This window comes from Monodelphis domestica, chromosome 8, assembly GCF_027887165.1.
Source record: "Monodelphis domestica isolate mMonDom1 chromosome 8, mMonDom1.pri, whole genome shotgun sequence".
Lineage (NCBI taxonomy): Eukaryota > Metazoa > Chordata > Mammalia > Didelphimorphia > Didelphidae > Monodelphis > Monodelphis domestica.
In genome coordinates this window covers 210,901,793-210,925,573 of record NC_077234.1, presented here as the reverse complement: position 1 = coordinate 210,925,573, position 23,781 = coordinate 210,901,793, and the positions used below count along the sequence as shown (strand labels likewise).

Here is a 23,781-nt window from a genome sequence, read left to right as displayed (position 1 = left end):
TAAGCATATTGATATTTATTGGGTAGAGATCTTTTTATAACAAAACACAAGTAGAGCTTACAAGGGAAGCAGGGTGGAGGGAGATGTCAATTGATGGGTGAGGAATAATACTTGGCAATTTCACAGTACTCTTTACTGACTATTTTATAGAGTATTGACAGAATGATTAAGACTCATATGAGTGCTCATGAAGATATATAATGTATTCATGTCATAAGGTGTTCTGCGATTTCTTCATTTGACAGGGCAAACGAACCAGCCACAAACACTCATCAACTCCAATGTGGCCCTTAGACCTTGTTCCAAATAAAGATCAAACCAGCCAAAGGCTGTTATTTAATCTTTAGGGGAAAGTCAATTTTAACACTTCCCCTTTGATCTAAATCTATTTGAATCCAAGTTCTTCCAAAGCATTTCAGCAAAAGGAGAGGGTTGGGAAAGTTACTCCAGTTATAGGCTCAGGATTTATCCAGCAAAGGCAAATGGGGCGATTCCTTTTACACCCAGTCCAGTTATCTGTTTAAAAGAGAAAAAAGTATTTGAGAAGGGAGAAAAATATTTGAAATAGAAGGAAAAAGAAAAACGCACCCTTGATTAGTCTTTCAAATAATTTTCATATTTCCTGAATACAAACAAAAATTTGTTTTTAATCTTTGTCCTAGCATTATCCTGAAATATTTTCCCCTAACTAAAAGAAAGCAGCTGGAGTAAAATCTAAGGCATAATCAGACTTCATTATTCACATGACACAAATCCACCTACCACCCAGTAGCAATTAACTTGGCTTTTAAAAAGGAAAATGTATTACCTCTCCTTCACTCCTCTCCAGGCTACAGTCTCCTGATGGACTTTATCTACAATTTCCCAGAAAGCTCTTCATCTTGAAAGCTCACTTCAGCACGGGACTTCACATAGAAGAACCCTCCACATCTTTGACTCCTTCTGTTTATTTAGCTAGCTCCTCCCAGAACCTCCTTTATAAGGATTAGATGTCAGTCAAATATGTCTTCTTTCCTCTCCAAACTATATTTCTGGCTTTCCTAGGCATTCTCTACTTTCATTTCCTCACCTTCCTCATTAGAATTTATGCTCCATAGGTAGGGGCCTCTCTTATTTCTGTTTTTATTTGTATTCCCATCACTTAGCACAATACTTAGCATGTCCTAAGTGTTTAATAAATGGTTTTTGACTTATCAATTCTCTATTTTCTATCAGCTTCCTCCCCTGCAAGATGATGGGTCTAGGCCAGACCAATGATCTTTCAGATTCCTGCCATCTTTAAAATGTCACTTCTTGGATTCTGTTGGTATTTGCTTTGGTGCAACAAGAGTTCACCATAAGAGCCTGAACAGATTCTAAAGATGTCCACACTAACAGCTCATTCCGTAAACATAATATCAATAGCAGACTCATCTATCACGGTGTCATACTCACAGAGCTTAAAGTTTATTGAATTATTGATCTGTGCCCAATATACCCAAAGAGTCTTTCTAGCTTGCTAGAGCTCATGTTTCGCTTTCATGGTCTTTGTGAATTTACAGTCATTTCTTTATAATAATAAAGTCTCTTGTTTGTCTTCTAGCAAAAGTACAAACTAAGAATTTGGGTAAATAAATACCACAGACAGGATGAACCAAAATTCTCAGTGCAGTTTAAAACTATTATTAAAGCTAAGACAAAAAAAAAAAAACCCAACTCCCCCCTCCCCCCTTACCTTCCATTTTAGAATCAATACTGTGTATTAGTTCTAAGGCAGAAGAGCTATAAAGTCTAGGCAATTGGGGTTAAGTGACTTGCCCAAGGTCACACAAGTAGGCAGTGTCTGAGGCCACATTTGAACCCAGGACGTCCTGTCTCCAGGCCTGGCTCTCTGTTCACTAAGTCCTCTAGCTACTCCAAAGCTAAGATTTTTGTAACATCCTGTACTGATGAAACACAAGAAAGGTTTGATATTTGGGAAATATTTCTTTTTCATGGAGTAATGAAAAACAAAATCAGATCACCTTGAAAGTTTTTCCTGCCTCAGGTTGTCTTGAAAGTTTATCAGGATCCATTCCATCCCGTGCAGAGGTCACATATAATTCAGAATAATCCTTTCCTCCAAAACAGCAGGAAGTTGTTTTATCAGTAGGCAGCTTTACTGTTTGAAGTCGTTTTCCTGGTTAGCAAAGGATTCTGATTTAAATTCAGTTCTATTGATTATGCAACTGCTATGACAACTGGCCACCTTTCCTTGCAGAGGGACGGGGTCATTGTACAAATGGATTTGAAGCCAGAATATTCGGGATGAGGCTATTTCACTTTAGAGAAAATGGGTAGCCAGAGAAGTTTCTTAAGTGAAGGATTTATATGATTAGAAGAGATTTGGGACTATCAGGTTGTCAAACTTGTAGATAATGAGAGAAGATACAGAGATACCAGTTAGGAAGTCTACTGTAATGAAGCAGGCAGGTGATAATGAGGGATTAGACTAAGGTGGTTGTGATCTGAGAAGAAGGGATTTGTGAGACTCTGAGGAAGTAGAACCAAGACCTGCCAGCTGAAAAGTCTTAGTTAGGTTCTCTTCTGAAGACTGTCCTATCAATATTTAATAATAATTTTAAAAATGCATTCTTATTCCCCCTGTAAACTGGACACTCTTATGTGCTCAATAATCAAATAAGCATATGGAGGACCTACCTGTCTCCGGATCTATCCGGATCACTCTTCCCCCATTGTAACAAGCCACCCAGAGCTTCCCTTCAGTATCAATGCACATTCCATCTGGAATCTGTTCTTCTTTTTCCATCTTGTATATACTTCTGCGGTTGACTAGGGTAGAGATAAGTAGAACAGTGCTGAGCATTATGCAGTTTTTCCATAAATATGGCTTATTATTAAGATTGATTAAATATTAACTATGTATTATCTCTATATATCATGTGGTCCAGAATTTTAAGGTCTTTAAATTCTAGGAGACAGATGGACAGAGTAACACAAGATTTTTCTCTTCTTGGGGGCAGCTGAGTAGCTCAGTGGATTGAGAGCCAAGCCTAGAGATGGGAGGTCCTAGGTTCAAATCTGGCCTCAGATACTTCCCAGCTGTGTGACCCTGGGCAAGTCACTTGACCCCCATTGCCTAGCCCTTACCACTCTTCTGCCTTGGAGACAATACACAGTATTGACTCCAAGACGGAAGGTAAGGGTTTAAAAAAAAAAACAAACTATCTCTTCTTAGGAGGTAAGATAAAGAAAGGTTCAGGTATATCAGTTTTCATTATTCTTTTTTTACTCAGTCATGACTTTATGGTAATGAGATAAATTATGAAAATATTTATTATTAATTTTCTTATTAAAATATTGAAGGTTATTTCTGAGATTGGTCTGAATTCAAGGGCCCAGGCTCTGAGAGTGTACATACTGTGAGTGTGTGTGTCATAGTGGAACATTTCCTGGGGATTTTTAATTCATAAAATAGATATTTCAACTAACTCTAATCTAGGAATGCACCGACTTTCCCCCACATAAACACAAAACTAACATGTGCAAGCTGTTGTTTTGACAAACTACTGCACTTTGTAGAGACCAAATATGTGAGGCTGTATTTACTGAATAAACAATGTGTATAAGTACATTGGGCATGCATTTTGAGGCCAATTTAGAACATATTAAAAAATGGGTTGGTTTAACTGGCCCCAGGAACCAAGAACCTAAGTGATCTCGAGAGGGATTGCATATTCTTGAACTCAGAACATGGTAACTGTCAAATAAAGGTCCAACATGAAAAATAATCAATTGACATGTGTAAAAAAAGACAAAAATAAGCCAAGAGCCTTATTTTTAGAGCAAGGCATCTGGGCTGACAGATCTTCTAATGCAATTGATTGGAATTAAGAGAATTCTGTCTTTTTCTCTTAAGAAACTGACTTCAGTTCTGTAAGAGATTCTAGTAGATTCTTGCTTTTCTGGTAGGACGTCCTTTCTTTTTAAATATTGTCTTTTAAATTCTTTGAAGTAACAAAATAACCTAAAGGCATTGACACCTGAAAAGTTTTTTTTTTTATCAACCAAAAATTTGTTTTGCTTGACTATGCTATTTAGTAGAAGGAATTTTATTTTCTCTTTTCCTCTTCAAAAAAAGGAATAGGAAGGGGGCAGTAGCTCAGTGAATTGAGAGTCAGACTTAGATATGGGAGGTCCTAGGTTCAAATCTGACCTCAGATACTTCCTAGCTATGTGGCCCTGGGCAAGTCACTTAACTCCCATTGTCCAGCCCTTATCACTCTTCTGCCTTAGAACCAATACATAGTATTGATTCTAAGATGGAAGGTAAGGGTTTTAAAATTTTTCTTTTTAAAGGAAGGAGTAGAAGAGAGAAATGAGAGGGAGAGAAAATAGATCCTGTCAATTTTTCAAAATTAAATTTCTGAAATAATTTTTGTCCCCACTATTTTATTTTATTTTATTAACCCTTACCTTCCATCTTAGAATCAATACTATATATTGGTTCCAAAGTAGAGAGTGATAAGGGCTAGGTAACAGGGGTTAAGTGTCCCCACTATTTTAGATGAAATTCTAGAACCAGAATGTTCCAAATTAATTCTCTTATCTTTTGAGAGACTATTCAAAGTAAACTGATTAGTCATCTGGAGCTAATCAATATGTTAGGGCAGTTAGTTAGCATAGTGGATAAGTACTGGGCCTGGAGTTGGGAAGACATGAATTCAAATTTGGTCTCAGACATTTACTAACTGTGTGACCCTGGGCAATCACTTGACCCTGTTTACTTCAGTTTTCTTATTTGTAAAAATGAGCTAGAGTAGGAAATGGCAAACTGGTCCAGTATCTTTGCAAAACATCCCCACCCAAATGTGGTCAAGAAGATTGGACATGACTGAAACAACTGAATAATCAATAGATGGAAAATCACCATAAACAAACTCCTGCTTTATTCAATTCCATGTGTCTTACCTGGCACACATTTTGGTAGAAAACTGGTAGAACCAGATCCAATAGAAAACATGTGCATAAAGCTAATGTCAACAGTTCTAATATCCATAAGATAGGTGAGCAATATTATACTTATGTAAGTCAATCTTTCAAAAGATGCAGGATTTCATCAGTGTGGGTGCCACCTTTCACCAGCACAAACCATGACTCATCCATAACTTAGTGGATGGTTTTTGTGCATGACTTTAGCCAGATATATTCATTGCCCAATGTCAATCCTTTGGTTTATAAGCCTCTCCAAAGTCATCTAAGCTGGTCCTCATGAGAAAGGCACGCAATCCATCCCTCATTCCACGCCCAAGTCCTCCTACTCTGGCAGGACTTTCCAGACTTTGGACTTTATTGGAAGGGCCTTTCAAGACCTCCCCAACCCACTTAGGTATTAAACATGTACTATACTCAGATTTCACTCTCTATAATTCCATTTAAAGAAATATAGTTTACCCACACTCTATCTAAATTTGTATCATAATGACCCATATCACCACAAGTTCCTATAGCACTCCCAATATTAGAAAGCTCTCTGTTTAGATTGTATCCAAATAAGTGTGGACTTGATATCTGGGGCAGAAAGGTTGATAATGACTCTCAGCTACAGAAGGGTCATCTATGTGGTTCAGTGGATTAAGAGCCAGAGTCCTCAGTTCAAATCTGGTCTCAGACACTGCCTAGTTGTATGACCCTGGGCAAGTCACTTACACCTCATTGTCCATCCCTTACCACTCTTTTGCCTTGGAACCAATACACAGTATTGATTCCAAGATGGAAGGTGAGGGTTTAAAATTTTTAAAAAGAAAGTAATAATAGAGGGGTGACTTAAACAAAGGCAAAAAAATTCATACCAATCAATCCAGTCTGCAGATCATAGTCAAAGGCATCCACAGAGTAAGATAAGCTATCAATGTAATAGAAGATTTTGTGATCCAGGGACCAGTCCAAGCCATTAGAGATGTCCACATTATCAAAGTACTTCTTTACAGTGCCATTAGGGAAAAGAGCATACAAGGAACCTTGGTGTCTCTCCAGTACAGCAGGGGCAGTTTCCTCAGCCATGGTACCTGCAAAGAACACAAGTCTGTGAAAAAGGACAAAAGATATTTTATCACCAGAGTTTAAGACAAACATTGTAGGCTCATAGATTCAGAGCTGGATGAAACACGAGAATTAGTTCAAAATATCTGATTCTATGATTTCATTGAAAAGAGTGGGCACTAATGTGAGACCTTAGTCAAGTCCCATGATTTTATAGATAAGGAAACTGAGGCCCAGAGAGTTTAAGTGATGACAAGAGTCTACTGTTATTCTACTAAAAGAAAAACTAGTCTTTGCAAATGATAGATTTCTCCACTAAGAATATGTGTATATTAAAATTAGTCTTTGGCCATGAAAATAAATTACGGTGATCTGTCAGGTGCTTTAAATTGGATTACCAATAATTCTTTGATTAAAATAATTATATCATTTAACAACCAAGGATGGGATAGTGGATTGTCCTTTATACAACATATAGAGATATACCCAAAAGTCCTTTGGCTTTTAATCATCTCCAATAAGTTAAGAATTCTCACAATTTTACATCTTTTCATTGAGATATAATAAGCCAAGAATATGGGCAGCTAAGTGGCAGTGGACAAAGTGCCAGGCTTAGAGTCAGGAAGACTCATCTCCCCAAGTTCAAATCTGGCCTTGGACACTTACTCATAGGACATGTCATTTAGTTTGCCCCAGTTTTCTCATCTATAAAATGAGCCAAACCACTTTGGTCTCTTTGCCAAGAAAACTAAACAGCAACAATAATAAAGTCAGGAAAATAAGAAACAAATGGTTCTCTGTTGTAGTTCTACAGATTATGTTGCAAATGAGAGAGAATAAGGGAAAATAACTCTTTCCCTTCTTTCCATTAGCAGGTAGCAAGTATGGCCCAGAAATGGGCCAAAGAATGCAATTATCTCTGTTTCCTAATGGAAATAAAACAGCACTAAAAGAGGAAACAAGTAGGTATTTTCCCCATAGATCCCAATAATAAGAGTTAGTCTATTGGGGTTTGGGACTTAGGCACAGAATCCATGACCACCTTAGCCTTTCTCCAGAGTAAAGGTAGTTTGGGGCCTAAGAGGCTGCGGATTTACTCTGTAAAAACAACAGGAAAGCCACTTTTATTTACATGAGAGACTTACAGGAGCCTAACCTGAGGCCCCTTAGAGCTCTAAATTTTTGATGCTATAAGCAAGTCCAACTCTCTCATTTTTAAAGATGAGGGAACTGTGGCCCAGAAGAGTTAAGGAACTTGTCCAGGTCACAAAGTTACTACAAAGCTGAGTTGGTATTTGAACCCAGGTCTTTAAAATCCAAACCTAGCACTTCACATAATATAATGCTAAAAATCTGAGGCCCCACTTAAAAATGATTATCCTGAAACAGAGAAACCTTTTGGGTATTCCATCTTGATTCAGAATTTCCAAATCTGGGATTTTTTTTAGTGTAATTTGTACTACTACTGCTCCTGCTATTATATTATCACCACTACTATACTATGCTATATGTATTTATATATACATATACTATACTATATATGTATATATATATACATACTTTATAAAACAAAGTCTTTTTGTTGAGGTGTTTCAGTTGTGTCTGTTGCTTTGTGACACAATTTGAGGTTTTATTGGCAAAGATGCTGGACTGGTTTGCCATTTCCTTTTCCAACTCATTTTGCAAGTGGAACAGGGTTAAGTGACCTGTCCAGGGTTACACAGCTAGGAAGTTTCTGAGGCAAGATTTGAACTCAAGAATCCCTGACCCCCAAAGACTGCCTGCCCTTTGATCCAGCCATACCACCGCTGGGTTTATACCCCAAAGAGATAATAAGGAAAAAGATTTGTACAAAAATATTCATAGCTGCACTCTTTGTGGTGGCAAAAAATTGGAAAATGAGGGGATGCCCTTCAATTGGGGAATGGCTGAACAAATTGTGGTATATGTTGGCGATGGAATACTATTGTGCTCAAAGGAATAATAAAGTGGAGGAATTCCATGGGAACTGGAATAACCTCCAGGAATTGATGCAGAGCGAAAGGAGCAGAACCAGGAGAACATGGTACACAGAGACTGATACACTGTGGTACAATCGAATGTAATGGACTTCTTTACCAGCAGCAATGTAATGGGACAGTTCTGAGGGATTTATGAGAAAGAATGCTATCCACATTCACAGGAAGAACTGTGGGAGTGGAGACACAGAAGAAAAACAATTGCTTGATCACACGGGTTAATGGGAACATGATTGGGGATGTAGACTCTAAACAATCATCCTAGTGCAAATATCAATAATATAGAAATAGGTCTTGATCAATGGCACATATAAAACCCAGTGGAATTGTGCATTGGCTATGGGAGGGGGTTGGGGGAGAGAAGGGAAAGATCATGAATCTTGTAACCATGGAAAAGTCTTCTAAATTAATTAATTAAATAAAATTTTCCAAATTAAAAAAAAAAAAGAATTCCTGACCCCAGGCTTGGTGCTCTATTTTGCCACCTAACTGCTTAAAAACTGTTTTAAATACTAGCTTACTACTATTATTTACTACTACTACTACTACTATTTACTACTACTTTTTCATTTTAATTTTTTTTAAACCTTTATCTCCTCTCTTAGAATACTATATATTGGTTCTAAGGCAGAAAAACAGTAAGGACTAGAAAAGGGAGATTAAGTGACTTGTCCATGGTTACACAGTTAAGAAGTATCTAAGATCAGATTTGAACCCAGTACTTCCTATCTCTAGATCTGATTCTCAATCCACTGAGCCACCTAGCTGTCCCCTTCTATTTTTTTAACCTTTCTCTTCTGCCTTAGAATTAATACAAACAATTTGTTTCAAGGCAGAAGAGCCATAAAGGCTAAGAAAATGGGGTTAAGTGGCTCACCCAGGGTCACCCAACTATGAAGTGATGTGGGAGAAACACCCAAATTTGTAGCAGGGTCTCATTCTAAGAATGGGCGACTCAAACTCCTTTAATTACAGAAGTAAGAAAATAATTTTATTTGAAGAAAAATTCTACCTAGCTGCCCCTACTACTACTATTGTGAATTACTATTGTGAACTACTACTGTTACTGCTACTAACTACTGCTTCTATTATCACCACCACCACCACCACCACCACCACTACTACAACTACTACTACTACATCCACATACCTTCCTCTAACCAGTATAGACTACCACCCATTCATGCTTTAGAGAACAGTCTTTTTGGAGTTCCTATAGACCAGAACAATCCAACAACTGGTGATAGACCTTTTCAAACTGACCCAGGTTGGTTTCTTGCTAGGGTTGTCTGCAAACATTTCTTCTGCTTGGTTAGAACCTCCTAGAGCCATGTTGGTGAAACTCCAGCACATGTGCCAGAGTGTGCCAGAGCAGGTTGCTGCCTTCCTCCTTTCCATGCATTCCTGAGGAAATTTCTCTCATCACCTGTCCCTCTGCCTGGCAGCCCAATGAGAGCACTTCCTCCCTCCCTGTCTGGGGTAAGTTGTGTGTGTGGGGAGGGGGAAGCTCACATATGGTGTGAGGGTTGCAGTTTGGGTACTTAATCTCTAAACGATTCACTATCAGTGTCCTAGAGTCTCTATCTACTGGAAGAGCATTTAGGAACCCAGGGTCGTCTCCATGCCACGATGGCACAGCCGAGGAAGGCTTCTGCAGAGAAAGTTTGGCATCAAGGATATTTTCTTTCTCCTCAATATGTTGCAAACAAGGTTTTCCCTTTAAGCATGGAAAGTAAAAGGTGAAAAAAGTGAGAATCATACCAGCAAAGTATCTCCCAGCTGGATCCACTTTCCCGTCATTGAAGCGATTATTTTTCTTATCTTGATCCACAGAAACCAGGTCAGATACCAATTGGTTTTCCCAGTTCACAATACAAAACCGAGTCCCTACTGTTGCAACATATCCACCACACTGTCGAATGGCCACTGAGGTGGCCGGACTATCTGCAATAGCAAAAATAAACAGATATCACAAAAAAAAAAAGTCAGAATAAATAAAATGCCTAGCATTGAGTACAATGATATGATGGATAGAGCACAGGCTCTGGACACAGATCTGGGTTCAAATTCTGCCTCTGGTGCTTTTTGCCTTTATGACCCTGGTCAAGTTATTTAACTACCCTGGCCTCAGTTTTCTCTTCTAAAACGAGCAGATTGGATTGGCAGATGTTTTGGCTCTAAAATTATAATCCTATGTTCTTGTTTGGGTTCTATTCTTAAAAAAAAAATAGGATCGTTGCTAGAAGTTCAAACTTCAGACAATATCTAGTTCAAAGGACCATGGACTTTGACTTCAGTGATCATCTAGCCCAACCCCTCATAAAAAACCAAAACCCTTACGTTCTCCCTTAGAATTGATATCAAGTATTGATTCCAAGTCATGAGAAGGGTAAGTCACCTGGGTCAAACAATTAGGAAGTGCCTGAGGCCAGATTTGAACTCAGGTTTTCCCATTTCTAAGCCTGGTGTTCTATCCACAGTGCTGTCTAGCTGCTCCTTACCCTTTCATTTTACAGATGAGGAAATAGTGGCATAGTAGAGGTAAAAGATTTGCTGAAGGACACACAGGTAATAAGTGGTAGAACCAGGATCTGACTCCAAATAGATATGTGCCTTTTAACAGCATCTATCTGATCAGTAAAATTAGCAATAAACAATAATAATAATAAAAAATGAGTTTCTAAAGCTTGTTACTTATAGTATTTCATTTGAGACTTGTGGCAATCCTATCAGGTAGAAGTTATTCACAATCTTACTTTACGGATATAGAAACTGAGGTTTTATTGATTTTAAATGACTTACCCAGAGGACACACATCTGTGTCTGTGGATATCTGGAGTGAGATGGGAGCTTAGATCTTCTTCCTTCTAGTATCCATGCCATATCCACTACAAAGATGGCGGTCTTTTACTACAGTTATATCAGATACACTACAATGGTACCTTTGGTCATACAAGAATGTCCTTAGATGAATCTCCTGTCACTTGATGCTAATATTAAGAATCATCTCTATATAGCACATGGCTTTCTCCCAAGCTACATATTTACAAATCAGCTTGACTGTACATATTGAGAAATGGCATTTCCTAATGCAAAATGACTGACAACATTGCTCAAGTTTGCTGACATTTGGTTAAGGATTAATGTTAGGCAAAGATTCCTGTTATCTTAAGGGGCATCCATAGTAAATACAAAGTTAACTTTTATAACAGTCATCCTCATTGATATTAACCATTGTTACTAACCCCTATAGACATGACGGGCTGAGCCAGGTCTGGGACAAAACAAATGAAATAAAGGACATACCTGACTTCTAGGACTCTCTGCCTTGCATCTTTGATTTGTGGGTATATGTGGCTGATCTCCCCTATTTTAAGTCCCTTAAGAGGAGTAAGGTTGTCATTTCATCTTTGTACTCCAGATGAATCAAAAGGAGTATCTTGCCCTTCCTCCCCCTCCAAAGAAGCCATTGTAGATGTGAGATTTTGTCCAAATTCAAAAGGAGAAATAGAAATTATAGTCTTCAATGAGAAACTCAACCACCTCTGGACAAAGAAAGCTGGAGAAAAGCGGCAGGAAGTCACAAACATCACAGGAGGTGCTTCTTTCTTTTACTCTGAAACCCTTAATTTTTATTGTAGAATCAACACTCAAGATTGGTTCCAAGGCAGAAGAGGGGTTAGAGTCAGGCAATTAGAGCTAAGTTACTTACTTGCACAGGGTCAAGTTAAGAAGAGTCTGAGCCCAGATTTGGACTAAGGACCTCCCATCTTCAGGAATAGCTCTCTATCCACTGAACCAGCTAGCTACCCTAGAAGCCATTGATTTCATTCAACCAAGATTTCATGGACAATTTCAAAGACTCAACACTTCACTGTTGACTTTATTGGTACAGATTTTATAACCTGCATCATAGGAGATGGTTCTCATGAGTTTCTGAGTCTAAACACATTTGAGTATTTAGTGAATAATCTTTAGTTAGAAGCTTCTCTGTACCTAGGTTGGCCACTGAATCAGTCATTTTCTGTCACGTCTAACTCTTAATGAACCCTTTTGGGGTTTTCTTGGCAAAGACACAAGAATAGGTTGCCATTTCCTTCTCCAGCTCATTTTACAGATGAGGAAACTGAAGCCAACAGGGCTAAGTGACTTGCTCAGGGTCACATAGGTAGATAGTATCTGAGACCAGATTTGAACTCAGAAAGAGGAGTCTTTCTAACTCCAGGCCTGGGACTCTATCCACTTGTTCACCTAGCTGCCCACCTGGCCATTGATTAGTAAGCACATAATCTATTGATAGGCCCATGCTCAAAAACAATACAAAGCACTAAATCAACCCAAGTTCCCAGCTTTAGTGGAGGCAACTTTCAAGAACCCAGGATCACCTTGTCATGGGAAGGAACCGCAACAAGGACTTAATGGAGGAAACAATTTGATGATTCTACTAGGGCTGCCTATAGGATTGAATTAATGGATAAAGCATAGAGTCAGGGATATTTAGTGGAAAGAATCAACATTGGACTCAGAATTATGAGAACTAATATTAAATTAAATTTCAGCTCTGATACACACTCACTGTGTGATTTTGGTCAAATCACTTAACCATTATGGTCCTAAGTCTTAAAATTGGGCAATAAGGGACAACAAAATTGAAGTGGCAAGAGTGATGGATTTGGAGTCAAGAAGACAAGAGTTGAAATCCCATTTCTGGCACTGTGACCCTTTACAAGTCAATTAACCCCTCTCGATTTCAGTTTTTCATTTAAATCAGCTTTTAAATCAACATTTAAATCAACATTTAAATCAATTATAATGTAAAATGTAATATAATATTAAAGCAAAACAAGGGTAGCTAGGTAGCTCAGGGTTCTGAGCCAGGCTCAGAGATGGGTTCAAATCTGGCCTCTTCCTAGTCATTTGACTATGGGCAAGTCACTTAACCCCTATTTAGTAGTCCTTACAACTCTTCTGTTTTGGAACCAATACACACTATTAATTCTAAGACAGAAACTGTGGGTTTAAAAAATAAAAACAAAACACATGAATAAAGCTCATTTACAAAATGTGGATAAAAGCACCAAACTCATAGGATTGTTGTGAGGACCAGATAAGATAAAAAGTACTTTACAAACCCTTAGGTGCTCCTTAAAGGAGAGTTGTGGTTATTGTTTGTACTATCTACAACTAGGATTGTTGTAGAGAAAAATGCTTAGTCAAGGATTTTGTGATTGCAAAATACAAATTATTGTAACTGCCTACAGAATCCACCCACCCTCATAAGCAGGCAGAGTTGGTAACATCATTTATCTGACCTGCTACTTCTTATTAGCCTTGACTCAGAAATAACAATAACAATGATGTCATTCCTCTATAGACAGAGACTATCTATAAAGAACTCAACCATAGGGCCTGAGGGGTAGCTAGGTGGCTCAATGGCTAGAGAGCCATCATCTTAGCTGTGTGACCCTGGGTTACTTACTTAATCTTAATTGCCTAGCTCTTCTGCCTTGATAATTATAAGCACCTGCTCCTGTGACCTGAGATACCCAAGACACAGTTTCCTCCCTCTGGCCCCCAAACATACAAGCTATTCATGTCAGACAACCCTTCTTCAGTGTTCTCAATCTTGCTGTCACTCATGTTATATCTTTACAAAAGCTACATTTTAAGTAAACAAGGTCCTTCAGCTGCCAGGCTGTGCTTCCCACCAAGGTCAGGTTATTCAGATGTCTCTGCTGTGATGTCTAATCTTCAGAGATAGCACCTTAGTGTTCCTCTCTTCTCCTTGACTAGGGAAGTGGTCATGTAACAACCCTTCTGAACAGGGAAAAACAACAAGTTTCAGAACAGTAGGGCAGGACAGAAAGCCAAGGGACAGGCCAAAAAAAGTCATTTTTATTGTAGAATATTAAAACTGAAATGGACCTTGGAGATAGTTAATTTTCTTTCTTTCTTTTCTTTCTTTCTTTCTCTCTTTCTTTCTTTCTGTTTCTTTCTTTCTTTCTTCTTTTTCTCTCTCTCCCTCATTCCTCCTTTCTTCCTTCCCTCTCTCCTTCCTTCCTCCCTCCCTCTCTCCTTTCCTCCATCCCTTCTTTCCTTCCTTCCTTCCTTCCTTCCCCCCTCTCTCTTTCTCTCCTGAAGTCCAACTCCCCCATCCCCCACACCCACCCACATCCACCCACACATTAACAAGAAAGTCAACCTGAAATTTCTTTCATAAATAGGCATGAACAGATAGATAGAGTACCTGGCATTTCTTTATATGGCACTTTAACATTAGGAAATTATTTTAAATACATCTGATCCTCCCAACAACCCTGTGAAGTTGCTACAGGTGCTACAAGAACTGAGATCCAGAGAAGTGACTCACTTACCTCAGGTTTTAGATCTAGTTAAGTGTCTGAGACTAGATTTAAACCTAACTCTTCCTTATTCTGAGGCCAGAGTACTTGGGGAACTGGGCTAGGAAAGAAATAGGTGATGGGGATAGTGAGGTCTGGTACAATAGCATTAATGAACTAGAGGAAGAAGAGAAAGACAGCAGATGATGGATTCAGGATTAAAAAGAATAAGAAAATGAACACATATATTTATATATATGAAGAGGGGAGGGAGAGGGAGAAACAGAGAGGGGGGACAGGTGAGAATGCCTGAGAAAACTTATTTATTCTGACAACTTTGTTTTATGAAACCTTCAAATTTGCCTTTGTCTATTAGGAACTTGCCTTTTGGAGAAGTCCAGACTGACCCTTATCTTAGACCAGTGTTGACAAACATATGTCATGCATGCCAGAGGGGGCTGCTCCCTTCTCCCTCTCCACATCACCCACTCCTCTGCCCAGCAGCCCAATGGGAATGCTTCCTCTCTCCCCTGCCAGGGTAAGGTGGAAGGCTCACATGAGGCAGTTTGGACATTTGGTCTCTAAAAATGTTTGCCATCACTGTCTTAGACTGAAAAACAAACCTTAAATGATCTCAGTCTAGACAGATTGAGTAGATATAATCAGATCTTAAGTACTCCTTTGTCTTAGAAGTTTCTCCTATTGTATCCAGCCCCTGGCTGGAATCCTCCTACCCTTGTTTCCATCTGCCCTTTCTGTCCTTTACTTCCCAGAAGATATATAAGTCCCCAAGTTCTTCAGCTCATTGGAAAATCCCCTTGTGAGGTGCATTTTCCCAGAGACATTGTTCCTGGAGTCCCAGAACTTGCACATGACTCTGTGGAGGTCCAGATAGAGCAGTGTCTTCCTTGTCCTGATTAAAGACTTGTTCTTTCTAACTACTTTGGTGGTATTCATTTGTTTTTATAGAACTTATTGTCCAGAGCTAACATAGTATTTTCTTTACATGGTCCCTGATTTAGTCCATTCACACACAATCCCAACTAGCTATTTCCTTCTGTGCTGGAGAAGAGGAGTGTGTGCAATCCCTCCTGCTTTTCCTCTCCATGTTCCAAGACAATCTGACCAAGAACAAAATTATCACTTAAAAAGGAATATCTAATTGACAAAAAAGTGGATAGTCATAGTTACAGTTACACAAGGTATCTCCAAATTCTATTATCTCCTTTTTACTGATGAATGGGACAGTCACAAGATGATCACATAGGGAAGGCTCTCTGCTTCTGGAGTCTAGAACTCTTTTCAGTATTCTATGAGACCTATAAAAAAGCAGCTAGAGTTCTAGAACCAAGCAGGATAAATAGTCCACTATTCTAGGATGCAATTTCAGGACCCGAAAGCCAAGTAGGTGGAGCCATGTCAAGCCTACAGTCAGATAGATTCCTTTTCCTGAGTTCAAATCCAGCCTTAGGTATTTATTAGGTAGGTGTCCTTGGGTAAGTCACTTAGCCCCATTTGCTTCATTTTCCTTATCTGTAAAATGAGCTGGCGAAGAAAATGGCAAACCACTCTAGTCTTTGCCAAGAAAGCCATTTTTAGAGTCAGACACAACTGAAAAACTAAACAACAGCAACAACAAATTTCAGGACCCAGCAGGCCCCTTCCTCACCTCAAAATCTCCCTGACTGGCCAGTTGATGACTGAAATGCCACTATTAAAAGTTTTATTCCTTGGACTTACAGCTTCGGTGTCTGGTTAAAAGACAAATATCCCCAGCGACCCTATGTACTTAATCTACACTCCAGTGTTTAAGGGGAGCAGGTTTCCAGGCTAGAGGCCAGAAAGAGCTGTAAAATGTTATACTAGAAAATGATTGATCGATTTAAGAATCTGACATTTTCTAGTTACGGGACCACTTATTCTGTCTGATCCTCTGTTCCTCCAACTGTGAGATGGGACAATTGTACCTGTAGCATTTGTCTCTCAGGGTCATTGTGAGGATAAAATAGATAATATTTGCAGAGTACTTTGAATAAATACCTCAAGGTCCTGTGTAAATTCTAGTCATTGTTATTATTACTGTTACTATTTTCATTGCCTAGTGAGGAAAGGACCCCAAAGAAAGGGCTGGCAGGCTTCACTTAAAGCTTGCTCAATACCAGTAGACTGTTTTAAAACAAATTAGTAAAATAAATCCTTTGTTCTAGAAAATATTATTTTTTTAATGTTTTTGTTTTATGTTATGTGGATAGGTATACCTATCTATGAGTGGAAGCAAAGGTCCCTTCTCCTTGTACATGTGATATTAATATTTTATTTAAAATTTAACATTAATATCATAATATTTTCTTTACTATTATATAATCGCTATTTTATTTAATATTTAAACTATTAATAATTTTTAATATTTTAATATTTTTCTTTAAAATACATACAGACACACATATACACATGCGATTATTTTTATTTCAAAGTGAACAAAGCATGTGCACTTATATACACTCATGCCCAAATGCCAGTATGACCACCTGGCCCTCCACATTCAAAGGAAAACAGTAAAATTGCTACATTAGGGGAAGAATTTTGATTTTCCAATTTCAGGTGAAAATATGCAGATCCCATAAAGCATAATTCAGCTTCATGCTTTCAGTTATAGCCTCCCTCCCTCCTTTGCAGGAGGGGAACACTAGAGATATTGAATATTGCAAGTACTATCCAACGAGGTTCATGTTAGTTTGTTTTGCTGAACAACCTTTTTTTTGTCTCTAAAAAAATTCTTTGTTACATGGGATGACTCTACTGGGAGGGGAGTAGAAGAGACACATTCAGAAAAACAATGGATAAACAGAAAATATAAATAAGAAAATATGTTACATGAGCTTAAAAAATGACAAAACAGGTAATATGAGGGAGAGCATGGTGGGTCTCTACAAGATCCGAGTTCAAATCTAGCATCAACCCCTTTATATCTCTAGACAATCCCAATTTGCTTCAGTTTCATCAACTGTTAAATAGAAATAACATTAGCACTTATCTGCCAGGGTTGTGGGGGGAATGGAATGAGATAATATTTGAAAAGCACTTAGTATAGCACCTAACATATCTGCTGTTGTTCATTCGTTTTAGTCATGTCTGACTCATTGTGACCCCAATTTGAGGTTTTCTTGGCAAAGATACTGGAGGAATTTTCCATTTCCTTCCTGAGGTCATTTTACAGGTGAGGAAACTGAGGCCAACAGGGGTAAGTGACCTGCCGAGGGTCATCCAGCCAATAAGTTTCTGAGGCCACACTTGAACTGAAGAAGAGGAGGCTTCCTGGTCCTCTAGTGGCCATTTGATGCACAGTGGGTGCTCTGTACATGCAAGTTATTATGGCTCTGCTTTTTGGGGAAAGTAGCCAACAGACTTAGTGGAACCAAAATCTTTTCAATTAATTTTTTTCTCATTGAAATTCAACCCTCAGAAGATAAATCTTCAGCTTTCTGAGCAAGACCCATTCTTATTGGCTGGCCTCAGCAAATCTTTAGTGTCTAATTGCTCAGTCAGGATCTACTGGAAAGAGCACGACTGGTTTCAGAGTCAGTTTCAGCTGTGCCCCTGACTACCTTTGTGACCACTGACACATGACTTCGCCTCTCTGCCCTCTTTCCTCGGATGGAAAATAGGTACCATCGCACTTGTATTACTTATCTCCCAAGGATGTTCAGTGGAAAATGCTCTAGAAAACATTACAGCACTAGGTAAACACTATTCATTTCCTAAATGATTTGTACAGCTCTTTAAGGTTTACAAAGCCCTAGACAAGTATTATTATCTCATTTGATGCTCACAACAACCTTGGGAGAGTGGGGCTACCATTACCTGTATTTTACAGATGAGGAAACAGAGGCAGGGGTCACATAGATTGGAAGGGTCTGAGGCCAGGCTTGAACTCGTCTAGTGCAAGATTAGTCTCTAAAATTGGGCAGCTAGGTGGAGCAAAGGATAGATTGGCAGGGCTGGAGTCAGGAAGACTCATCTTCCTCAGTTCAAATCTGATGTCTGAACCCAGGTCCCCCCAAATCCAAGGCTGGCACTCTCTCCATTGTGCTACCTGGTTTCCCTGCTAATATTACGTTTTAAGACTAAGTCATTCTGTGACCCACGGGAATCTTTATGTATGTTTCCTCCTGGCCTCTGTTTCTCTTTGAGTTTGACATCACTGATTTGTACCAATAAAAGCAGCATTAATAATATTTACTACTAATAAAAGAAATAACAGCTGGGATATAAAACGTTAAAGTTTGCCAAGTGCTTTACACATTGTCTCATCTTATCCTCACAACAACCCTGAGAGACGGTGCTATTTTCTATCCCCAATCTACAGATCAGGAAACAGGTGGACAAAAAGAAAGTCGATTTGGTCAGGGTAAGTTCCTGAGGCTGGATCTGAGCTCCAGTCTTCTTGACTCTGAGTGCAGAGAGCAATACATTACTATCTATAGACCTACCAGATTTTTGGCCTCAGAATTCCGTTTCTGAGTATAAAGTAGCTTCAATAAATGTCTTCCTTTGAAAACACGGAAAGACAGTTGTTTTAATTCACCAACCTTACCAAACAGTGGCACCCAGCAAAAACAGGAAATTAATTTTTAACCCCAATTTTTTAAATCATATCTTGCATTGTTAGGAGGAAAAGTCCAGAGATATACCTTTGTACTCAGGCCATCTCTTTAAAAAAAAACAACAACATTTACTTTCCATCTTAGAATCAGTACTATGTATTGGTACCAAGGCAGAAGAAAGGTAAGAGCTAGGCAATGGGGGTTACATGACTTGTCCAGGGTCACCCAGCTGGGAAGCATCTACCTAGCTGCCTCCTCTCATACTTTATTTTTTTTAAACCTTTATTTCTGTCTTAGAATCAATACTCTATATTGGTTCCCAGGCAGAGGAGGGGTAAAGGCTATTGGCAATAGGAGTAAAGTGACTTGCCTAGGGTCACACAATATCTACATAGCTGCCTCTGCTCATACTTTATTTTTTTTTTAACTTTTAATTTCTTTGTTAGAATCAATACCACATACTGGTTCCAAGGCAGAAGAGGGGTAAAGGCTACTAGGCAATGGAAGTGAAATGACTTGCCCAGAGTCACATAGCTAGGTAGTGTCTGAGGCCCAATTTGAACCCAGAACCTCTGGTCTCTGGTCCTGGTTCTCAGTCCACTGAGCCACCACATTTTCCCAGGACAATTCTTTAGAAGAAAAGGCTTGCTATTACAAAAGATACTTTCTTAGATTAAGAATCCTCTCACCTATGACGATCTCCTGCACTTGATTGGTGAGCGAATTCCATCGGCAAATCTTCTTGCCTGGTATATCCACAAACAGGAGACTGTTGGATTTTTCCTCCCACAATGGAGATTCTCCACACCTGCTAGCCTCCGGAGCAACGGCCTCAATTTTAATAGTGGACATTATCAGTACAGAGATCCTCTAGAAGCAGCAAAGACAGACACACGGCAACATGAATATCCAGGCATCCAGGATTGCAAACACTTGGCTTTTTTTTTTTAAGCTAAATTTAAAAGAATTTTAATTAGCCCACCAAGGCTGGTGTAGGAAGCACTCTGAAGAAGGGCCACACATGGCAGAGTCTGTAAGAATTCAAGAATGAAAACGAGAAAAGGCCAATAAAAAGGGTCTTGACATAACCCCAAACCCCTGCAGACTAGAGCCCAAAAGAAATGCCAACTTACCAAGGATTTCTAAAGTGGCTTAAAAAACTGACCACAATATTGTAACTTCAGAAATCGAACTCGGGGACCCAGGGAGTTAGGCTCTAGGAAGTGACAGCTTTCCTTTTATACTCTGGGCCAGACACTGAACCACAACCTCATATGTGGATTAATAGGTAGCTTGTCTCTTCTCCGATTGGTTCTTTCCCTTATTTCCAAACCCAGTGATTATCTTCCAATGTTATCTTTAAAGCACCTATTTATCTCAGAGGCCAGATCAGCTAAAGAGCAGCTAATGCAGCTTTCTGTTTTCCCCAGCCTCTCTAGAATCTGGCACCTCTTCCTGAAGGGATTTCTTTCCCAACTCTTGAGAATAGGAGCCTAGGTAGTCAGCACTTTTTATATCAGAGGACCTTAGATCTTGGGTGGAAAGGGATCTCAGGAGCTTTTAGTCCAGCACTCTTAGTTTCCAGTTTAGGAAACTGAGGCCAAGGGATATTAAGTGACTAGCCCAAGGTCAGTAAGACAACAAACATTAGTTTCTTTTTTTTTTAACCCTTATCTTTTACCTTAGAATCAATATTGTGTTGGTTCCAAGGCAGAAGAGGGCTAGGCAATGGGAGTTAAGTCACTTGCCCAGGATCATGGGGCTAGGGAGTGTTTGAGATCAGATTTGAACCCTGGACCTCATGTCTCTAGTCTTGGCTTTCAATCCACCAAGCCACCCAACTGATCCATCTAATTTATTGCTCTAAGTCATGCATTGTGCTAAGGGCTGCCCTCAAGTTTTCATCCCAATGGGAGAGACAACCTGTATATAACTAGATTAAAGCAAGATGGTAGCAGACGAAAGGCAATCTCGAGGATGGAAAGTGAGACTTGAGATAAAAGGCAGAGTTGAAGGGGAAGAGCATTTTGGGCTCAGTGGTAGAGAAGGAAGATGGGGTATCATGTATGAGGAACAGCAGAGAGCCAGTGAAGTGAGGTTGTAAAGTATACGTGGGAAGTAGAGTATAAAAAAGACTGGAAAAGTAGGAAGGGTCCAGGTTAGGAAGAGCTTTAAGTACAAAACAGTTTATATTTGATTCTGTAAAGGTAATTGGGAACCCCCAGAGCTCACAGCAGGGAGACAGTGGAAGAAGGGGAGAACATGACAGACTCCCATTTTAAAAACATTACTTTGGAAGCTAGAGAATGGCTTGGAGGACAGAAAGACTTCAGTCAGGGAGGCCAATTAGAAGGCTATGGTAAGAGCAGCTGGTAGCACAGTGGATAGAGCACCAAGCTTAGAGATAGGAAGTCCTGAGTTCAAATTTGACTTAAGACATCCTAGCTGTGTGACCCTGGGCAAGTCACTTAACCCAAAATGCCTAGCCCTTCAAAGAGATACTTAGTATTGATTCTAGGACAGAAGATAAGAGTTTTTAAAAAACTGATCCTGAGGAAGAGGAAGAGAAAGAGAAGAAATCTGAACTAAGTTAATAAATACTAAGGCATTCATCAGTATTCTTATCATTATAGCTACCATTTATATATTGCCAAACACTGTGCTAACTGCTTTACAAGTATTATTTCATTTGATTCTTAGAGTTGCCTTGGGAGTTGGATACTATTGTTATCTCCATTTACAGATTTAAAAACCAAGGCAAATAGAGATCAAGTGACTCACCCAGGATCACACAACTAGTTAGTGTCTGAAGCCACATTTGATTTCAGGTCTCCCTGACTCTAGACCCAGTGCTCTATCCACCTTGATGTCTAACTGCCTCTAAGCTAGTGGTGCCCCTCCAGGAAAAGAGACCTAGAGAAGGTAAAAAATGGCAAGAATATGTAGATTGAATGCAATGTGGAAAGGCAATGACATTTGTGATTATGAGCCTGGGTGACTGTGAAGATGGTGGTGATCTCGACAGTAATAGTGACCTTGTAAAGGTTGTTTGTGAATTAAATATCTAGGGGACCTCCCCCCACAGTCCAATCCTAGAAGTCTCACCTAAAAGGTGTCACAGTCATATATCTTAATTTGCTAGTGTGGCAGCTGAGATTACTGACCAGAGGTAGTCAAGGGATGTGATGTGTAGGGACTAGAGTAAAACCCTGGCCAATTAGAAAATCTTGGGGGAAGGGTTTATACCAGTGATGGTGAACCTTTTAGAGGGGTGGGTGATGTCCTCAGGCGTGAGTGGAGAGGGGGAGGGGAGCAGCCCAGCACCCTGTCCCTTTGGCTTTCTAGTAACAAATATTGGCAAACTCTGTGCTAGGGTGCCCACAGAGAGGGCTCTGAATGCCCATTCTGGCAAGTGTTTCCAAAGTTCACCACTACAGGTTTAGACTGAGCCTAAAAATCCAGTGCATGAAGTGAACTCTCTCACTCTCTGCCATTTTTTTAGATTTGTGAAAGAAGCTTTCTCAAAGCCCTCCTGTTAGCCAGCTCTAGAAAGTGGCACCATGGGGACCACATAGGCTAGGAATCCAGGAACCAAGATTTGCAACTGAAGTTGGGGACTTTGAGTTAGATAGGTTGGAATATTTCTTTATTTCTTTCTCTTTACTAATAAATCCTTATAAATTTAGTTATAAAATCTCCAAGGTTAATTTTTATTTATAACAATTAGAAGAGAGGGATGTAATGAGTTATTTTGGATATGCTGAGTTTGAGATGCCTGGGGGCAGCTAGGTGGCACAGTATTGGACCTAGAGCTAGTCAGATTCATCTTCCTTGAGTTCAAATCTGGCCTCAGAGACTTCCTAGCTATTTGACCCTGAGCAAATCATTTAATCCTCTTCGCCTCCATTTCCTCATGTATAAAATGAGCTGAAGAAGGACATGGCAAACCATTCTAGTATCTCTGCCAAGAAAATCCAAAGGGAGTCACTGTCTGAACTACAACAATGGAACATCTAGTTCCCGTTGTCCGGAAGGCAATGAATGGGTGATGGGTGACCAGACCCAGTCATCCAGATCGCAAGCTTCAGGGGCCCAATCTGACCACAGATTCAGTTTGCCTGCAGATTGTTTGACAAAATTAACCTTTAAGCAGGCTAACTCAAAAATGGCCTTGCCACTATCTCTTTGTGATAAGTCGCAGACACAGAAGCTTTTGCAATGGCAGTACCTTACCCTGCAAGGACTGTGTGTTAGACAAACTGGTAGCAAGTTCTGGATTTCAGACTAGTTGCACAATGAGCCAAAAGACTGATTCTAAAGCTCACCTTTCTCTCAGGGGAAGCCATTCTTCTGCAACCCGGGGAAAGGGAGGATAGAGGGGGAGAAGGGAGTTAGTGGAAGGGCATCAGAGGAGCCTGAAGCAGTGTACCTGCCAGTGCAAAGAGCCTCGGGGATTTCCCTTCAGTGCTGATCCAATTAGTCTGTCTGCTGTGCAATCAGTCTCCTTCAGGACACTCCAAGCAGTGGGCAAGAGCCTGTGGGGAGGACTCGGGAGGAAACACGTGATTAAAAATCTGGGCTCCGCTTTGGGGGTGGTACAGGAGGAGTCAGATTCGGATGCCTGGTCCGCAGGGAGGAGGGAGGCTCAAGCTTCACGGAAGGGGTTCAGAGTTCACCGAAGGAATTCTCTCCAGGCGGGCCTGTCTTTAGGGAGGGAAAGGAGGGAAGCAGGCAGGCTCAGGAGGCTCAGACTCCAGGCCCTGGCAATAATGGAAGATGGGCTCTGAGTGGAAACAG

At 39.8% G+C, this 23,781-nt stretch overlaps 1 protein-coding gene across 3 annotated transcripts; it reads right to left on the bottom strand.

Moving 5' to 3' along the window:
- On the bottom strand, nucleotides 1–23,781 carry RGN (regucalcin). 3 transcript variants are annotated; one of them, XM_016424825.2, is made up of 8 exons: nucleotides 20,118–20,208; nucleotides 19,967–20,015; nucleotides 19,674–19,854; nucleotides 9,801–9,983; nucleotides 5,832–6,047; nucleotides 2,680–2,811; nucleotides 2,004–2,158; nucleotides 1–516 (listed from the first exon to the last, which is right to left on the bottom strand). In XM_016424825.2, the coding sequence occupies exons 3-8, from the start codon at nucleotides 19,834–19,836 to the stop codon at nucleotides 466–468; spliced, it is 900 nt and encodes a 299-aa protein (XP_016280311.2). In that variant the 5' UTR covers nucleotides 19,837–19,854; nucleotides 19,967–20,015; nucleotides 20,118–20,208; the 3' UTR covers nucleotides 1–465. The 3 variants fall into 3 exon arrangements, with proteins under 3 accessions (XP_016280311.2, XP_007501099.2, XP_007501098.2); XM_007501037.3 differs by lacking the exons at nucleotides 19,967–20,015; nucleotides 20,118–20,208 and adding an exon at nucleotides 23,414–23,781; XM_007501036.2 differs by lacking the exon at nucleotides 19,967–20,015 and having other exon boundaries at nucleotides 20,118–20,274.